Source organism: Lates calcarifer, linkage group LG15 (genome assembly GCF_001640805.2).
Source record: "Lates calcarifer isolate ASB-BC8 linkage group LG15, TLL_Latcal_v3, whole genome shotgun sequence".
Taxonomy (NCBI): domain Eukaryota; kingdom Metazoa; phylum Chordata; class Actinopteri; family Centropomidae; genus Lates; species Lates calcarifer.
In genome coordinates, this window is record NC_066847.1 from 26,523,299 (window position 1) to 26,540,678 (window position 17,380).

General features: G+C 39.5%; 1 protein-coding gene across 2 annotated transcripts in view; it reads right to left on the reverse strand.

Moving 5' to 3' along the window:
* The window catches only part of LOC108888711 (CUB and sushi domain-containing protein 3), a 197,833-nt gene that overhangs the window by 24,943 nt on the left and 155,510 nt on the right, over positions 1–17,380 (reverse strand). For both annotated transcript variants that reach the window (XM_018684823.2, XM_051076168.1), the window contains exons 56-59: positions 16,240–16,413; positions 11,193–11,375; positions 8,014–8,190; positions 3,095–3,277 (exon numbers count right to left, since the gene is read on the reverse strand). In XM_018684823.2, the coding sequence (XP_018540339.1) occupies positions 3,095–3,277; positions 8,014–8,190; positions 11,193–11,375; positions 16,240–16,413 (717 nt within the window). The remainder of the gene's footprint in view (positions 1–3,094; positions 3,278–8,013; positions 8,191–11,192; positions 11,376–16,239; positions 16,414–17,380) is intronic.

Genomic DNA, 17,380 nt, shown 5'->3' on the forward strand with positions numbered 1-17,380 from the left:
ATTGTAATTTTGTTTCTCATGTTTTCAAGGAGAAACAAGTTCACTTGAAATTGTTTCTCTTTGATGTTAATGAATTAGTAAAGAGCGTCTTTGGTTTGGGATTTCCATGTTGCTGCTCTGGAGTTCCACGAAAAAAAAACACAACTCATTCTGAACTACCTCACTAAAATGCCCAGCTGGATGCTGTAAAGCAGAGAATTGGTTTGGGTGTATATGTGTCTCTCCCTACAGTATGTCTGTGTGAGAGAATGACTGAGAAGGCGAGAGAAATACAGATGCAGGGACAATGTGTGAATGCATGTGTGAAAGTAGGGAAATTACGCTGATTAGAGGAGTAGGCCTCCTAATCCTGTAAGGACTGCATTAGAAATTACTTTTTAAAAATGAAGAGAAAACAAGAAAGTAGTAATAAAGGCATGGGTGGCAGGCAGAACTGAATGGAAAGCAGAGTGTGTCCCCATTTTCCTAAGTAGTTCTAAGCAGCATTAGTGCCTCTTAGCTGAACACGCCAAACCTGGGATTCAAACTGAATCCTTGCCGGGCGAGGCTTAGGATGTGTCATCAGCAGCGTATGTATGCACACCACACACAAATGCCGTGGCTAGCACTGATGCGCATGCATTAAGTGCAAAATTATGCACAGTGTCGGTACACGTACAACCTCTTTCTTAGAATCAACTTCCCTCTGCCTTTCCTTCTCTTGCTTCCCTCTCTGTGTCTTTACCCTCCCTCCATGGAATATCAGCTCATATCCCTGCGGCACATCATCTAAATCTATGACAAGATGACAGATGCCCCACATCATGACAATTTCAAAAAGCTCACCCAGCCTGAACTGCTGCACCTTCAACTTAAACCCAATCATGCAAAAAAAAAAAAAAGGCAACCGATCTTATTGGAGGAGGCATTGTTTTCAGTTTCAGATGCAAGAAAAGAAAAAAAGATATTTTCTCAGTCCTTTTCAGAGACCTCTTGCTGCGTAGGCTGTCAGCAAGAGAGATGATAAAAGCTGTTCTACTGCTTGTCCCAGATAGTCTTAGAAAGAGACCAAGGGAAAGGAAGTGAAAGGTGACAAGGAGCAAATAAACTATAAAACATATGTATTTCCTCTTAACACATCCAAAGAGTGGCAAAATTAATATAGAGCACACACTGATGATCACGTAATCAAACTCCTCTCTTTTGCCTTTCATTCATTCATTTACCCCATGAGAGAATTAAGTGCTATTGGACAAGTGAGAGCAGCAGAGAGAGTGAAAGAAGGCAGGAGGGACCCTGTGGCTCACTCACTAATGCACACAGGTCAGTACAAGCTGACAGCACTCAGGCAGCAGCAGCAGTGGTGGGAGGCAGCGTGAAGGTGTGTAAGCATCTATGTCTATGTATGTATAAGATAGATGGTTGTGTAATTGAATGCATGCATGGTGGTGTGTGAGAGCGTGTATGATGAGGCAGGCTAAGCTCTAGGGTTTCTGAGCTGTTGTGGTAGCTGTCAAGGATTAGAGCTCAGAGGGTAGGAGCTTCACACACTTTTATACACACATGTGTGCACACATACACCCACACTCTCGGTCTCTCTCTCTCCATCCATTTCAATTGCCTTGGGTTAGGGTTGTGCGACCATCAATTCATCTAACAGCGTCAACATACCACAGAGTGAGGCATATTAATAATGAAACACACCCATGAAAAATTACAAATCAGTGTCAGGTTAGATGTTGTAAACTTCTAGACAAGGTCACACCAGAAGCTGGGGGGTGGGGTAAGAAGTGTGTGGCTTAAAACCACAGTTCCATATGAGATAGAGAATGACAATGGTAAGACTACTTTGGGTCCATAACAGCATCTTATACACCTAGTACATCTAGAAAAAAAAACAAAAAAACATTACATAAGAAGAAAAGACAACAAACTCTGTGTTTTTTTTTCCGATATTCATTCTCCCTCTACAAGTTTGTCCATGTGTGTTTGATTTTCCTTAACTCTTTGTCTTTCAATTACTTGTTTATATTTCCCCTACCTGTTGTTAAGTTTGTCTGTGTGCATGTCAGTCTCTCATTCTGCCTCCTTTTCTCTCACATTTCATTTGCCTTTCCCTTTTCTCAAGAGAAAAATACAACACAAGCTCTGTTCGCTATAACTGAGACAGTAGCCTGGGAACAGTTCCTTAGCAACAATGAGCCACCATTTGCCTCGTGGGCTCTTCCTTTTCCTGGTGTACTCTTGAACTGTTCACTGCACAAGTTAATCTGCCCTGCAATACTTAGTTTTGGGTGTCGACGGCAGACATGCTAATCTATGCCTCCACTTGAGCGTCATAAATCACTGAGTGATGTAGCGCTGATGGGCATACAACAACTAAGTACTCTTGGTGGATTTTCTAACTTTGATGTTAATCAAGCCCATAGAGTGTGCACAAAGGTTTAGAGAGAGGAAGCCAATGATTAACTGTAAGCATACAATTAAAGGGATCCTTGTTATGATGAAGAGGACTTGTTAACCATCCATCATCAGGCATCAGAGAAACTTTTAGCCTTGGCTCTGCCACCACAGGTGCAACTCTAGATGCAGGTGTTGGGTAAAATCACTGTGTCCTAGATCAAGGGCTCTAAGAATTTGCTGTATATTTCTTTTCTTTTTTTCCAACAAACCCACTTGAGCAAGTTGTCTCTGATCTAAGAGCCTGCTAAAATGTGGTATTACTATTGTACTGTAGGGATGCACTGGACGTAATTTAGAATAGAGAGAGATTCAAAATTGCTTGTAGGGTTAATGCAAATATATGCACCTGTATCTGTATTTGTGAGTGTGTGTGCGTGTCTGTCACAGAGACATTCAGTCTAATGTATCATTGGCACTTCTATTATCAGCACACTGAAGTGAACAATATGACACTATCTTACCACATAGGAAGTACTGTGTCACCTTGCTTGCTAATCTCATTAGATCTCAGGGAGTAAGCATGTACTTTATATTGTACGTGACAGTGAGCTAGCGTGCCAAGGTTGTTATAGTACATTCTGATGGTTATCAAGGTTGACTGCAGCATGTGTACGATGCATTATAAGGGATTGCATTTGTGTGTGTTACTTACCTTGGCATGCAGGCATGGTGCCACTCCAGGTGCTATTGTTGGTGCAGGTCCTTGTGACAGTGTTGTCCCCACCTATCATCACATATCCTGGCTGGCACATGAACGTCACGTTCTGGCTCACCGTGATGTCATCACCAAATCTAAGTCCATTCGCTGGAATACCAGGGTCACCACAGGTGATCACTGTCATTGATCACACATAAAGAACTTGCATCAGAAATCATAATAAATGCTGCCAGTAGTGATGATTGAGTAGTGATTAAAACATGCTAAACTGCAACATGATAAATAAAAAATAAAACATAAATTCATCACTACAGAGTGTCTGATATAAGGATCCATACACCATGCACTGTGAAGAAAGAGGGCTTAAGGCTTATCCACTGACCACAGGAGAGGACCAGCTCTTCCACCAGATTTTCTATTTTTAGCTATCTCAAGTTGTTGGTGGTTTCTAATCTTGCATTTAGTTATGCCATTAGTGCATAATAATGCACTTAGCATTTTTGTTCATGTGCCATAGGCAAAAAGGGTAGGTAGAGCTTCTGATGATTAATAATCATCCTCTCAGCCTTAATAATCATCCTCTAGGACATCTGACAGGCACTTTTTGACTTCTGTGTTGTGTTGATCATTGTTCAGACTATTACAGTAGAAATCATTTTGGCTGGATTTTTCACCATCAAAACTTCAAAGTGCTCAAACTGAGGAAGAAATGAATATTTGTGTGTAGTGTGCATTTCAGCCAGGACTGATAATTTTCAAAACATCTATTATGTTTCTCAGTTATGTGAAGATAAGAAATATCCACACCATAGCTGTCACCATAGTAGCCAGTGACCAAGCAAAGAAGGCATCATCACACAGCATCTGTTGTACTGTGCTCCTAAAGGTGAGGGATGTTTTACTTACATATTCTCCTATCAAAAATACACCACCGTGGTTATATCATCTTGAGATATTGGCTCAGTTTTGTCCAATTCAAGAATAAGGCCCAGTAAAAACGATAATAATGTTGGGGAGCTCAACTCCCCCTGAACTTTTTGTTCAATCTCTTCTTTTGCCTGTTCTTGGCTTCTTCTCATGGCATGATTTCTGCAAAGCAAACAGATGGCTGAATGTTGGCCCACTACATTGTCAGGTCTTAACCTAGTACTATATCTGATGAATCTGCGAATTGCTAGCATCTATTTGATTACTTCTTCATAGCCCTTGTTTCATCTTACAGCCCTAATTTGTGACTGCTTATTATAAAATCTTTCCTGACTTGTTCACCTTAATGTAAGAAGCCAGTTTGATGCATATGGCTGTCCCTGCAAACGCCTCCTCCCTTAAATTAATTTCTGTTTGTTTATTTTCAGTTGCTGCCAAGGACTTCAACACTTGGACACATTTATCATCGCTGGGTGAGACTAACTTTGTATCCTGACAGGATACATATGAGAGCTGCTAACTCTGATCACAGAGAAGAAGCTGGGTCTTCATTTTGCCACTGAGGTTTTGGGTTGAGTATGGGCAATATGTTCTTGCTTGCTACAAAAATTAATCTAATCCTGGATGCATCGATTTTCAAAATGAACACAAAACAACAACACTAACCGGTAAGAAGGTACCCTGCAGAAAGTTAGGTGAAATGAAAGGTTAATTGTGCAGCCTTGATGTTTGACTGACAGATTTTACACAGTGAATGGTCTGTTGTGTGTGTTTTCTGTTAACTTGGAAGAATTCCATATCACATCCTCAGAGGTTCCTAACACCCAGTATTCTGTAATCTATTTCAGATGAATGAATTGCAGGTCAGTTGGCAATGATGTATCTGATGTTTGATACACAATGACTCCTGATGTAGGACTCCATGACTTTTAGTTCTACTTCTCCATATGCACTGCTGCCTCTCATTTATGGAAACTGTGTAGTAAATAAAGGAACCTGTCAGTCTTATCTGATATCTTGGACCTTTCTTGACCAGGTATTGTGAATAGTGAACTCATTTTTTCCATCAGTTCAGTTCAGCTAATTCCAGTTCTAGTTTCTAGTCAGAGACGCTTCATAGAACCATCCTCCCATCCAGAGCTCTCACCTTAGACTTTATGCAGCAATGTGACAACATAAAATTGATTCCTGCTTTTCTTATTAATATTAAATATTCTGTTCCTGGAAAATATACAGGGTATTTGTAAGATTGCAAGTTATTTTTAACATACATATTGAATGGCCTCAACTTTAAGTCCTGAAAACATTTCTCTGTGTGAAATCTGTGAAAAAAGGACAATGGGCCTAATTTTCTCGACTATTCACTATTCATCCATTCACACACATATTCATACAACACTTGTTCTATACATTTAAGTGCTCTCTAACACATACGCACACATTTACACACTGGAGGCAATTTTGGGGTTCAGTGTCTTGCAGACGCAGATTGGAGGAGCTGGGGATCGAACCACCAACCTTCCGATTGGTGGGCGACCGCTCCTGAGCCACAGCCATCCCAAATATCTTAAATTATGACGACCATGAAAAACAGCAGCTGACCCATTCCCTCTGTGGCCAAGTACATGCACAATATATGTGTGTTTTTAGTTGACTGAATCTGAGCCACGAAAATTACACTGAAACACATTATCTTGAATTAAGCATGAGATATCTCTCCAAACGTGAGCCAGAAACAGCTGGCATGAATAAAAGACAACTAATAAAAATTTCAATTGGTATCAACTCAAAACTTGTGAAAATGTGGAAAAGCGGTCTAACCAGGATACAGAAACAGAAAAAGAATGTGTCTACATAAATGCAAATGTTTACATGTGCCTGTCTATCTGTAGAATTGAAAAACCTAGACAGTCAGCACAATGCAGAAAAGCTGCAGGCTGTTGACTTCAACAACTCAACTAGTAAGTTTTTTTTTTCATTCAGTACACTTACTTGCTCTCAAGAAAACAGGCTACTGGGGTAAATAAATTTTAGACACAAAAATGGAGAAGGAGTTTACATACTCCTGCTTCCAGTAAATCTGTATCTAAAAGCAGTTCCCCTGTTAAAAGGTCTCTCTTTATCACTTACTGCAAAAATATTTCAGAACCATCCTGACATTGTTGGCATGTTAATGACATATCCTTTTTTGTCATTGGAGTGCTTACAACTCAACCAGACATCAGGATCAATAGTGTACAAACAGTAGACAGTTGACAGACTATTTCAGTTTCACATTTAGTTATTTTAAATGCAAGAATTCAAATGATTAGGGGATGCTGGTTTGCTGTTTTAAATGGTGTTCAGGCTGCAGAAAACTGACGGTAACCAGGTAAGTTCTAAATCTGCTAATAGGCATCCCACTCTAATGTTCTCATTCAATCATATCCCCTTACCCCCCAGCAACAAGAAGAATCCAACACTGCTGTGTTGGCATTTAAATTAGGGGAGGGAGGAAAGAATTAGGGGAGAGAAGTGGAGAGTACTATAAGCAGTAGATAAAAATCAACAGGATCATGACATGTTACAAGGCAAACAGTCTCCCTGAATAATCACTGTTTACTGTTTATTTCATAAAGTACTTTATGGCTTTACTTCATACTTCACTGAGCAAGTCTCTTTTCTAATGCACTTCAGCTAATTCCTAATTCCTTAGCATGCTCTATAAATTTCATTTATCAACCATCAAGCGTGGTAAGGAAAAAAATACAAGAACTTTCTTTTTCACCTTGAGTGTGTTGTGTGACTTTCAATCAGTAACCTACATGATCGATTACCCATGAACCGTGAAAATGATTTCCTCCTTAATGAAGGCACACTGAGGCAATCTTGGCAACTTAAGTGTTGATGTCCCTGAACTGACCACTAAAATTTAATGCAAAGTGATAGCATACAAGAAATATAAAAATAATAAGTTTGGTGATAAACAGGATTCAAAGTGGGGAGAAGAGGCAAGAAAGCTATTCTGCCTTTCTGTATGTTTGATCATTATTATTCAATGCAATTTTCAATCTTTCTCTCCCTCTCCCTCTCTGTGTATATCTCCCCAGAGACTCATTTCATTCCAAAATTGAAAATTATGCCCATACCATTTATCTTTTCTTGTGATTCAATAACAAGCAAAAGAATGAGGAAGAGCGAATACGGTGATTTTCAGAGAGAAGAACAATGTGTAATTTTGTTTGATAGTCATCCTGGTGCAAATTGAATATAGATTGGCATACTTCTTAATTACTGCAAGGCTCATTTGTTGAGATCCAGACAATAAAAAACTGCCTGACAGTTCTGATGCTTTGCACGGAGAGAAGGCTCAAAGAGATTTATGTGCTATTTGAAATCTTATACCCTATTTTAGCACCATTGTTGATCACTCAGAGTGCCTCCTTTTGGCAGAGATAGGGAGCAAAATCATCTTCACTCCCGTCTGTCATAAACCTCAGAGGTGTTTTTCATCACAAGTTATATGTTTAATTTGTTTATATGGCATAATGCAGAATAAAACAATGGCTGATCTACTGTATGGTCAGAATTACACTTTGTGTAACTGATATGCCTGGCTATGTGCATTGGTCAGTAGCGGCTCATTACCAGGATAAAAACAGGATAGGTCATTTTGGGTGCACCCATGACACCCATGGGATTACCCAATCTTTCTCATCCAATTTTTTCACTTACTTTTTTGTTCTATTTCTGAGAGCGATGATAACAAATCCTGTGACTCCCAATGTAGGTGTAAGTGTGACTGAGATAAACATGATCAACCAGGACACAGTGTGTTTCTCTGCTCAAAGCACTGATATAATTGGCCACTGAACACATCTCATTGGTCAGACACTGACCATTTCACAATTTTCAGTGTTGAGCACAGTGGCCTGTTAAGTGTATTCCACAAGACCAAGAGACAAGACACCAATCTCCTTTCATGTTTCTGTGCATTAAAAACTCACTTGTGCAGTTTGGAGCTGTGCCAGACCACGTGCCATTTGCCAGACACTGGCGAGTGGGCGAGCCAGTGAGGAAATAGCCCTCCATACAAGAATACACAATGGAGTGGGAGAAGGTTGTGCCATCCACACGGGAAATACGGCCATGAGAAGGGGTACCTGGATTCCCACATTGTACCGCTGGAAAAGAGGGGAGAAAAGAGAGAAGGTGAAGGTCAGAGGTGTAAAATAGAAATGGATTTTCTATTTTCCATATCAGTGATTCACAATCTGGGGGCGGGGAGTCCCTGAAGTGTCAGCAAGATGACTGAAGGTCTCAAGGTGATTAAAAGGTTTTGAAAAACATTTTGCTAACATATTATTTAAATAGTAATAGCTATTTATGAAATAATAGCTGTTTTGCTGTTGACCTGATGAATATTTGTAGTTTCTTGACTCAGCACTCAGGTGTCAGAGTTCCCTATTATGCATGTGTGCTTCACATCACAGGATGAGAGGAAGCATTGTTGTTATTAAAATAAATAAATAAATAAATGAATAAAAAACCTGTGAGCCAAACCAGGAGAGAAGCACTAATCTATATAGCATCGCAGCTTTATTAAGAGAGTCTAATGAGCAGAGTTGGTGCAGTGCTACACAAATCCCTGTCACACTGTTGATGAGTCATCAGTAAATAAAGTGCAGTTTGTGTATTGTCAAGTCCCATAGTACATCCATGGTAATGACATTTAGTGCCAGCTCAAAACAAAAAGAGGATCGTGGGAGTAATGTGAAATTTTGCAGCTGTGGTCTAAGGACTCAGGGCTCAATTTTAACTCTAACAAAACTTTTTCAAATTCTATCAAATAATGAACACAGGTAGAATTATTTATTTATTAGAACATTGCAGGTCATATGATGAATTATCACTCCTTACAAGTTGAAGCTTAAACTGAACTCAAACATCAGGTGAAATTTCATGCAAAGAGGGCCTTTTACACTGAGATGTCCTTAACAGCATTTCCAGAGTATGTCAACCAAAATATATCCCCGAACCCAGGAAAGGAGGGAATTTATTTCATGTGTTTTTCTTCTGCTCCAAATCATGTCTAATTATGAAACTGATTTGCTCTCTCAATCACCTAATTGCCTGGAAAATCTGAAATGGTGATTCTTGTCGGAGACAGACGTGTTGTAGGTGCGGTGGTGATTTCTCAATTACCACATGAGCATGTACACTCACAAGTTCATTGAGGTGCAAACGCATCACTCAGGAACACACCCAAACACACCAGGTGCTCAAATTACTGTACTGTAAATGCACACATGAGCATATGTACACAAACATGCCAAAAATAAAGTATGGTTGCCTTTTTAGAATCCTCTCCTAATAATTCAACACAGACATGGGGACAAAAACACAAAACAGACCTTGATGGTATTGTGAGATGGATATTAAGCTGAATATCCATAGTGACCGGTTTCCAGAGACTGTAAAAGGTTGTGGATAACGGATGGATGGGCTTTAACATTAGACAGGGCTTTAGATCACAGACAGACAGCACAGAAACCCGTTCAGGCTCCAGTGAATTCATGCCCCCTCCCTCCTGAGGTGCAGAGATTGCTAAAACAATCTTTAAATCAGCAGTTCAGTGGGGAGATGGAGAGATAAAAAGGTAGTGGAAGAAAGATGTGGGGCAAAAGGAGGGGAGGGAGAAAAAGGCTGAGCAACAGAAAGAGCGTAAGACAGAGGAGGGACAGAGGAAGGTGTGGACAGGGGTGAAGAGAAAGCAAGACAACAACATTAAGACAAAAGGAAATCGGGGAGAAATGAGAGAAAAAGGCATGAGGGGAAATGAAGGATAGAGAGAGAGAAAGGAGGAGGAACAAGAGAGGTGGAATTAATATGCAGATACACAGAATAGTTCAGAGGGCCTGTGCATTGGCCTATCATATTAAAAATGATACTGGCACTGTGCCAAGCTGACGGACAGTAAGTAGTGGAGAGCAGAAGCAGTCAAACATTTGCCTCAATATCCGGTTGACCCCTGGGGGTAATTTATGCAAGATGTAGAGCTGGTGTTCTGTGAACTAATATCTTCAAAATCCACAATGATTCATTTATCACAATCCAAAAAGAACTTGGCTTTAGGTGTCTAGAATTAATGAATTTTTTGGTTGCAATCTGGAAGCTAGTCACAGTACCATGTGCTGGCAGAAAATACCAGACTGCAGCAGAGAGATACTTATCCATCTGTTGCAGTGCTGTGTTTGTAGGCTTTTGTGTGTCTATGTGCGGATGCACATGAGCACCTATCATGATGCTTGCATGCAGCCCATGTGTTGCATACAATGTTTGTCCATGAAAGAACTGATTATTGTTTGATTTTTTTTTCATACCAAGGCTGATGCAAATTTTGGTACCATACCAAAACAAAGGTTTTTGGTAATGTATTTTGAGAAATATTCAAACAAATTTAACAAAATAAAATCAACTTATCAAATTTGTCTGTTTGGATTTGCTGTACTCCAACAATATAGTATTGTACTTTAATAAAGCTGGCAGACTTACAAGATGGTATCTCATCCTGACTTTAAGTCTCAAGTGTAGGTTCAGCCTCCAAAATACAAGATCCCCTCCCTAATGCAACTCAGCAGGTAAATGTCTTTCAAACTAGTCTCCAAGCTAAAGCCGAAATAACACAGATGACATCATCAAGGTTAGACTTAAGAAAGCTCTCACCAGAACCATAAAAGAGACATTATACAGATGTTTCCACAAGCTGATTGGTACCGCCTGTGACAAGTAAAATTAACTTTATGTGTAGCTTCATGTGGTGGAGTGCCCCTTTAACGCAGCACAGTGGTACAAGACCTTTGCCTGAATAAAATACAGTTGAAAATGATTTTTTTAATTAGATTTATAATAATAAATAGCAGATGAAAGAATAAATAAATGAGACCTGACAAAGTCTTCAGTGCCAGCTTTTAATACCTCAGTTTTTAATATTCTGTGCTACAGGTGTTTTTCATTCTGTACACAAAAAGTATTGAGGCTCAATACAAAGCCCTTGAGTAACCAGGCATTACTTTGAGTTACAGTGTAAGTGTGTGAAGAAATGTGTTTCTGTATGACTCCTATGCACTCCTCTCCCACTGTTTCATACCTAACATCACAGGGACATTTTTAAGATTTCCCTTACGTTTGCAGAATGGCTGTCTGCCTGACCAGGTCCCGTTGGGGAAGCAGATCCTCTCTGCTGAGCCGTACAGTGTATGTCCCACTGCGCAGGTGAAGCGCACCTTGCTGCGCACTTTGAAGTTCCCCGCCTCCCTGCTGGCATGGGCAGGTGTGCCAGGATCCCCACAGGTGCCCGCTGAGTCGCCTGCATTGGGAGATAACCACACAAGGAGCGATGAAAACAACAAAGTGGTGATGGCTTCCACTTTAGCCGTCTATGTGTGTGTTCACAGATGGGCCCTTTTAGGTGGGTAAGGCAGTGAATTACAACACAGTGTTCTGTCAAGCAGAGGGACAATACCGACTCAAACTGTACATCTTTTGAATCCTCCAGGAAGCAGCTATAAAATACACAATGCACCAATGAGCAGTTGTCACCATGCCAACAACCTGAAGGACCAATACTTTTCATTGCTTTGACACCAGGAGCTTTCTGTCCATAAAAACAGCAGGGCTAGCATTAAAAGGCAACCAGCTGTGGTTATGAGAAATGATGAATACAGTTTGACCTCTGAAGCTAAATGCGTTTTCATTATCCTGAATTATCTGTCCTGTCTTTTGTTCTGTGAAGGAACATACTTTCATTGTCTTGCACAACCTTTCTTGCAGATCTATGAATTAATTCAAATAAAAAGATGCTGTGTTTCTTGTTAGTTCTCTTCTCATGTCCCCAATAGAGAGGTCTCCAGTGGGTGAAAAAATGGGACATGTTCTCTATCTAAGCCATAGATGACAGGTATAGAGTATGACTACTAAACATTTTATGTTGTAATGAACAGCAAGCCAAGCTGAGTGGTGTCTGAGTGAGGATGGAGTATAGGGCGTGGCATGGTTTTTAGTTTTGTATTCACTGGGGACTTCCTCAGAGGACAGGAAAAAAAAAACACAACCACCAAAAACTGCTACTGCCTCTGTTCTCTCAGAGATGAAACCAGAGAGAGACAGAGAGACAGATAGATAGATAGATAGATAGATAGATAGATAGATAGATAGATAGATAGATAGATAGATAGATAGATAGATAGATAGATAGATAGATAGATAGATAGATAGATAGATAGATAGATAGATAGATAGATAGATAGATATGTATTCTGCTGCTGTGCTTGCCTGTACAGTTCTGTATGTTGTCTCTTTGTGAAGGACCTGTGCTTTATTGGCTTTGAGATCCTGTTCCTTGAGCTGTGCACACACCCTGTGCATCATTCCCTGTACGTTTGCTGCTGCTCTCTGTCTACTGAGAAGCAAACAGCTGCAGTAATACTGGACCTGTTGACAAAGCCTTACTGCACAAACACTAACCTCATATCTTCTACACACATCCCACTGCTCACATGTGCACAAATTGGATTTGTCAGGCCACAGGCTCACAGCTGGAAATGATAAGTTTAAGTGTGGCTGTGGTTAGCAATGAGTGTGTGTGTGACGTTGCCTACCTGTATGCTGCATATGAGTGTTTATGTGTCTCCTTGCCTGTCTGTGCATGTACTTGCATACGCTTGTCATTCCGAGTCCATGTTAAGTATGCATACTTATTTGTTGCCTGAGTGTGTGCATGTCCACTTCTGCGTGCATGTCTCACGGCAGCTGTCGGTATTTCATTAGTCTCCTTCGGTTAGGTGAGGCAGCCTGGCTTGGTATGCTCTGTGACAGCTATAATCTCACTAATTGGGATGGTAGTGGATTTGGTTTGAATCGGAGTTAATGTCCGTTCACCAGGCTGCCTTTGTGAGGAAATAATAAGGCCTTCAACTCAGCCATGCAACAGACGAGTACAAAAGGGGAACGGCTTGGCAAGCAGTTTTAAGCCCCCTCTTACTAATTAACAAGGGGGGAGAGATGAGAGGAAGGATAGATGCATGGATGGACGCATGGATGAGAACTGTTGCTGATGCTGGGCTGGACTTCTGAGGAATTCATAGCACAAATTATTTTGTTGCTATTGTTGATGAGCACACTGAGAATTATAATGTCCCATTTTAATAATCTTTCATTCTACAGATGTCTATAGACTATGCAGTAACCTTTCTGCAAATATAAGATAAATGAAATTTAAACATCCATTAACACTTTGCAGATAACTCATTTATATTGCTAACACTACAGTACTAATTACATCACTTAAGAAAATGGTGCTAATGTGCCTGTAAAAACTAGGTGCTAAAAGTATACTTGTACTAATTCAAAACTCTCCAGGCATTTCCTGCATTGCAATTTAAGTTCATGTAAGTAACAACTGGGTTCCAGCTGTGCTGTGATTCTAATTTATTCTACAGCTATAACAGATGTTTACTGCCATGCGTCTGAATTCATCAAGCCTCTTAGTGATGAACAAGTCATCTACATCTACTTTCTTTGTTTCATTATAAGTTGCTGATTTCATAGTTAATTTGAAGTACTGATGTAATTTAATCCTGTATGAAAATGTGATCACAACATATTTACACTCTAGACACCATTATCTATAAGTAACAATATAACAATATAAATTTTATCCCAACAGTATCCTAAATGTCACAATTTACTAAGAACTGTTTCCTCTACTTTATATAAAAATTCAGAAATTGTGACTTATATGGTCACAAAAATAAAAAGTCCCTATTTCCCTTTTAGATTAAAAAAAAAAAAATCAACACCATATATTTGTCTAGTAGCATCTATTATAGGACTGCTGTTATGTCAGTAGAAACACTTTTGTAATCTGAATACATGTAATCAAAATTCATATTATCTGCTACACAGCTCACCTCAGCATTTAGCTTGGTAAGTCACGACACCATTTATTATGATTAAATCCTCTGGTCACTGACCCAGCACTGGCATTCTGCTGCACAAATTCCTCCACAGGGGTTTACTCTCTAAACAGAAATTGCTCTTTAAATTCAATTTAAATACTTGGGAATTCATGTTGGCTGTATTTATCTCACAGTGATAAGTTGATGCCGATTACATTTTGGACAAGTTAAATTAAATGCACTGAATCTAGTTAAGCTAGCTATTAAATGTTCTTTTTTCCCCCAAGAAAAATAAAAGTCTAAAGCAAAGTCTACTAGCTGGATTTCTTTAGATAAGTAAGAGGCAGTAGAGCTAAAGATGGTGATATACAGCTCAGAGTGAGTGATGAAATGAAATATAGCACAAAATTGCAAATCATCACTTTCAGAGAAGCTCATTTGTCATAACAGCAGGTGCTGGACTGTCTTAAAAAATGCTTTATTAGATTCTACAGATAGAATTTCAGGCACAAAGACAACTATTGGTCTGAACACAAACAAAAGCTCAAACAAGCAATACCACATCATATCTTGATGTGACTCCATCTATTTTGCAAAACTAAGAGCAAAATATGTATGGAAACTGTGACTGGATAATGATTTGAGGTTCTTAATTCATGGGCATCTCCTTACTATCCTGGGAGTCTGACTTCCCTACTGCCTCACTACTTTCCAACTGTCTGAGTAAATACAAAATTTTGAAGGTGAGTAGAGAGTTCACACTCCCATTTGAAGAGGAGGAAAAAAAACACTGTCATACAAGTCTGCTTACAAACATTACTTTTGGGTCAGTGAGTTGAACAAACCAAGTGAACATTCGGTAAAGGGAATCCACTTATATGGTCAGGAATGCTTAAGTGTGATGGGAGGGAAGTACACAGAAGGGATTAAGGGGAGAAGTTTGTAGTTCTGCAGACGTACACTGTAAGACACACTTTTCTTCAGGTTTTCAGAAAACATCAAGAGGAGAGTCTGCAGCTAAATGTACTGAAGACAGCACACAAAAAGTTCTGTTAAAATCTTTGTTTGCCAGAGTTTGCATTAAGGCTATGTCAGGGGTGATATCTCTCACTTGATTGTTTGTTTTTTCCCCCACACAGGAAGATGCATTTGCTTCTACACAATCTTTGGCTGGGACATGAAGTTATTACTTCCTATCACTGAATTGGAAAAGAATGATGGCTAAAGGGTTACTGTTTGGGTTATTTGGCATTGGTCCACCATTTATCTGCCTGATGAAGATGCGACAGACCAACCACAAGAGTGCCTGTTCTAAAAGTGAAACCCAGAAACGGCTTTGAGTAGATTGGGAATTTAAGAACAATAATGGTCAAATATTTTGGCATGCAGGAACCATTTTAAAAAAATACTGCAAGAGATCCACAGGGTCCTAGTTTGAATTGGCTCAGTTGACTTATAACTATAACTACTTTCTCTGAACTTCACACAGACACTAGCCAAATATCTCATAAATGTCTCCCACATACTACATCACTGTGGTTTTCATCTAGTTTTGCCAAAGTTTTGAGATATTTGTTTTAAATATTTAACTAATACAATGGAGTTAAATGGAATTTTGTTTGCTGTGTTTACAGCATTAAGAAATTTAAACAAGTCAACAACAACTCGTCTCCCCAGAAGCTGTGTCTTGATTAGTCTGTATAATCTACAGACATTGCTGTGAACTGTTTTTTTCATTGAAACTATTTACTAGCAAAGAAATAGACCTTATAAAAACTGTTGACAATGTGTTCTGTGGATCATCTGGAGTATTTGGTCATTGTTTCTTGAAAAAAGATGTGGCTGGTGATTTTTAAAAGTAATTTTTTAGTGCTGTCAACACCCCAAACAGAATACAATAAAACTCTGCTGTATTGGGGTGATGGCATTAATCTCAGACACAGATATCTTCAACCCTGCAAAAATAAAACTAAAACTGTATGTGTGGCTAGATACCACTAGAGGTAAGTGGGGGAAAATGTTTTATGTTTTCTATGTTCTGTTAATTTGGGTGAAACAAACCTTTAAACATTTATGTAGAGATCATCTGCCCAGGAAGTACATATGGAGTTCAAATGAAGAATACTTTACAAATCAAAAACTACTAGTCCCTAATATGATACTGATATCAGTATCATGAAGGAGAGTGAAAGAGAGAGGCTTATGTTTTATAGTGCGAATGTGTGCAAGCATGCTTGTGTATGCATGACTATATTTGTGTGTGTGTTTATGTACCTGAGCAGTGGGGCAGTGGACCACTCCAGTGACCATTCAGTTGACAGGTGAGTGATGAGTCTCCTATGAGTTGGCGGTCTCCAGAGCAGGAGTAGCGCACCGTGGAGCCAAAGGTAAACTTCTCTCCGCTCATCACTCCATGGGGAGGTGTACCTGGATGGCCGCAGTCTACCTCTGCATGACAGAGAGTGAGGAGAGGAAATGAGATTATCAGTGGATGAATGAATGGATGGATGGATTAGTGTTGCAAGCCTCAACACACCTGATAAAAATCACAACTCGCACTGCTATTGGTGCTGCTGGGACACCACACTGTTTTCTATTGCTAGAGAAACAGCTTGATAGAAGAAATGAATTTCACTTTTATTATTCATCATTCAGTGAACATTTTTCTTTTTCATATATTCTTAACTCAGTCGGTCAATGCACATACAGAGTATCAGTGTGACGTCGCTAAAAATGACAGAGGCCCTTTCAAAACCAGCAACCAGTCCAGTAACATGCTGTGAACTTTGACAGAAAGTGGTTCAGAGAAGCTTGTGCAATTTGAGTAGATTAATGTGCCTTAATTGCTTAAGCAGAAATCTCTTTCCTTGCTCAGAACTACAACATTGTCATAATCAGTTCTCATAAAAAGACGATTAGATGTAATGTTGTATATGCACTTAAATTAAATGCTCAATGGATTGTTTTCAGAACTAAAATGTAATTTGGTACATGACTCTCGCTGCTACTTCATTATTCTTTTGACCTTTATGTATGTTTGTGTGCGCTGTCATTTAATCAGCTTAGTGTCATAATGCAAAGTAAGTTTCTGTAATTCTTAACAAAGAGTCAGTGACGCCTGGGGCCATGAATAAACATTTTAGACAGACACTCCTGTGTATCTCTTTAATTACTATTCCGTTTGATAAAATAAATGCTGTGCGTCATCTCTCTACCATGAAATGAAGTGCTTTCTGAGCCTGTGTGCAAAACGTAGAAGTTTACTTTGGATGACTTCTCTGAAAATAGATCATTACTGTTGGCGGCCTCATACAAAAGCAGAGTGCACGGTGAGCCAGGTGTTTGAGAGCAACATTACAACCTCAGATAACCTCTACAGTTCATGGATGGTTGTTGTTGTAATTTGAGCACTTGG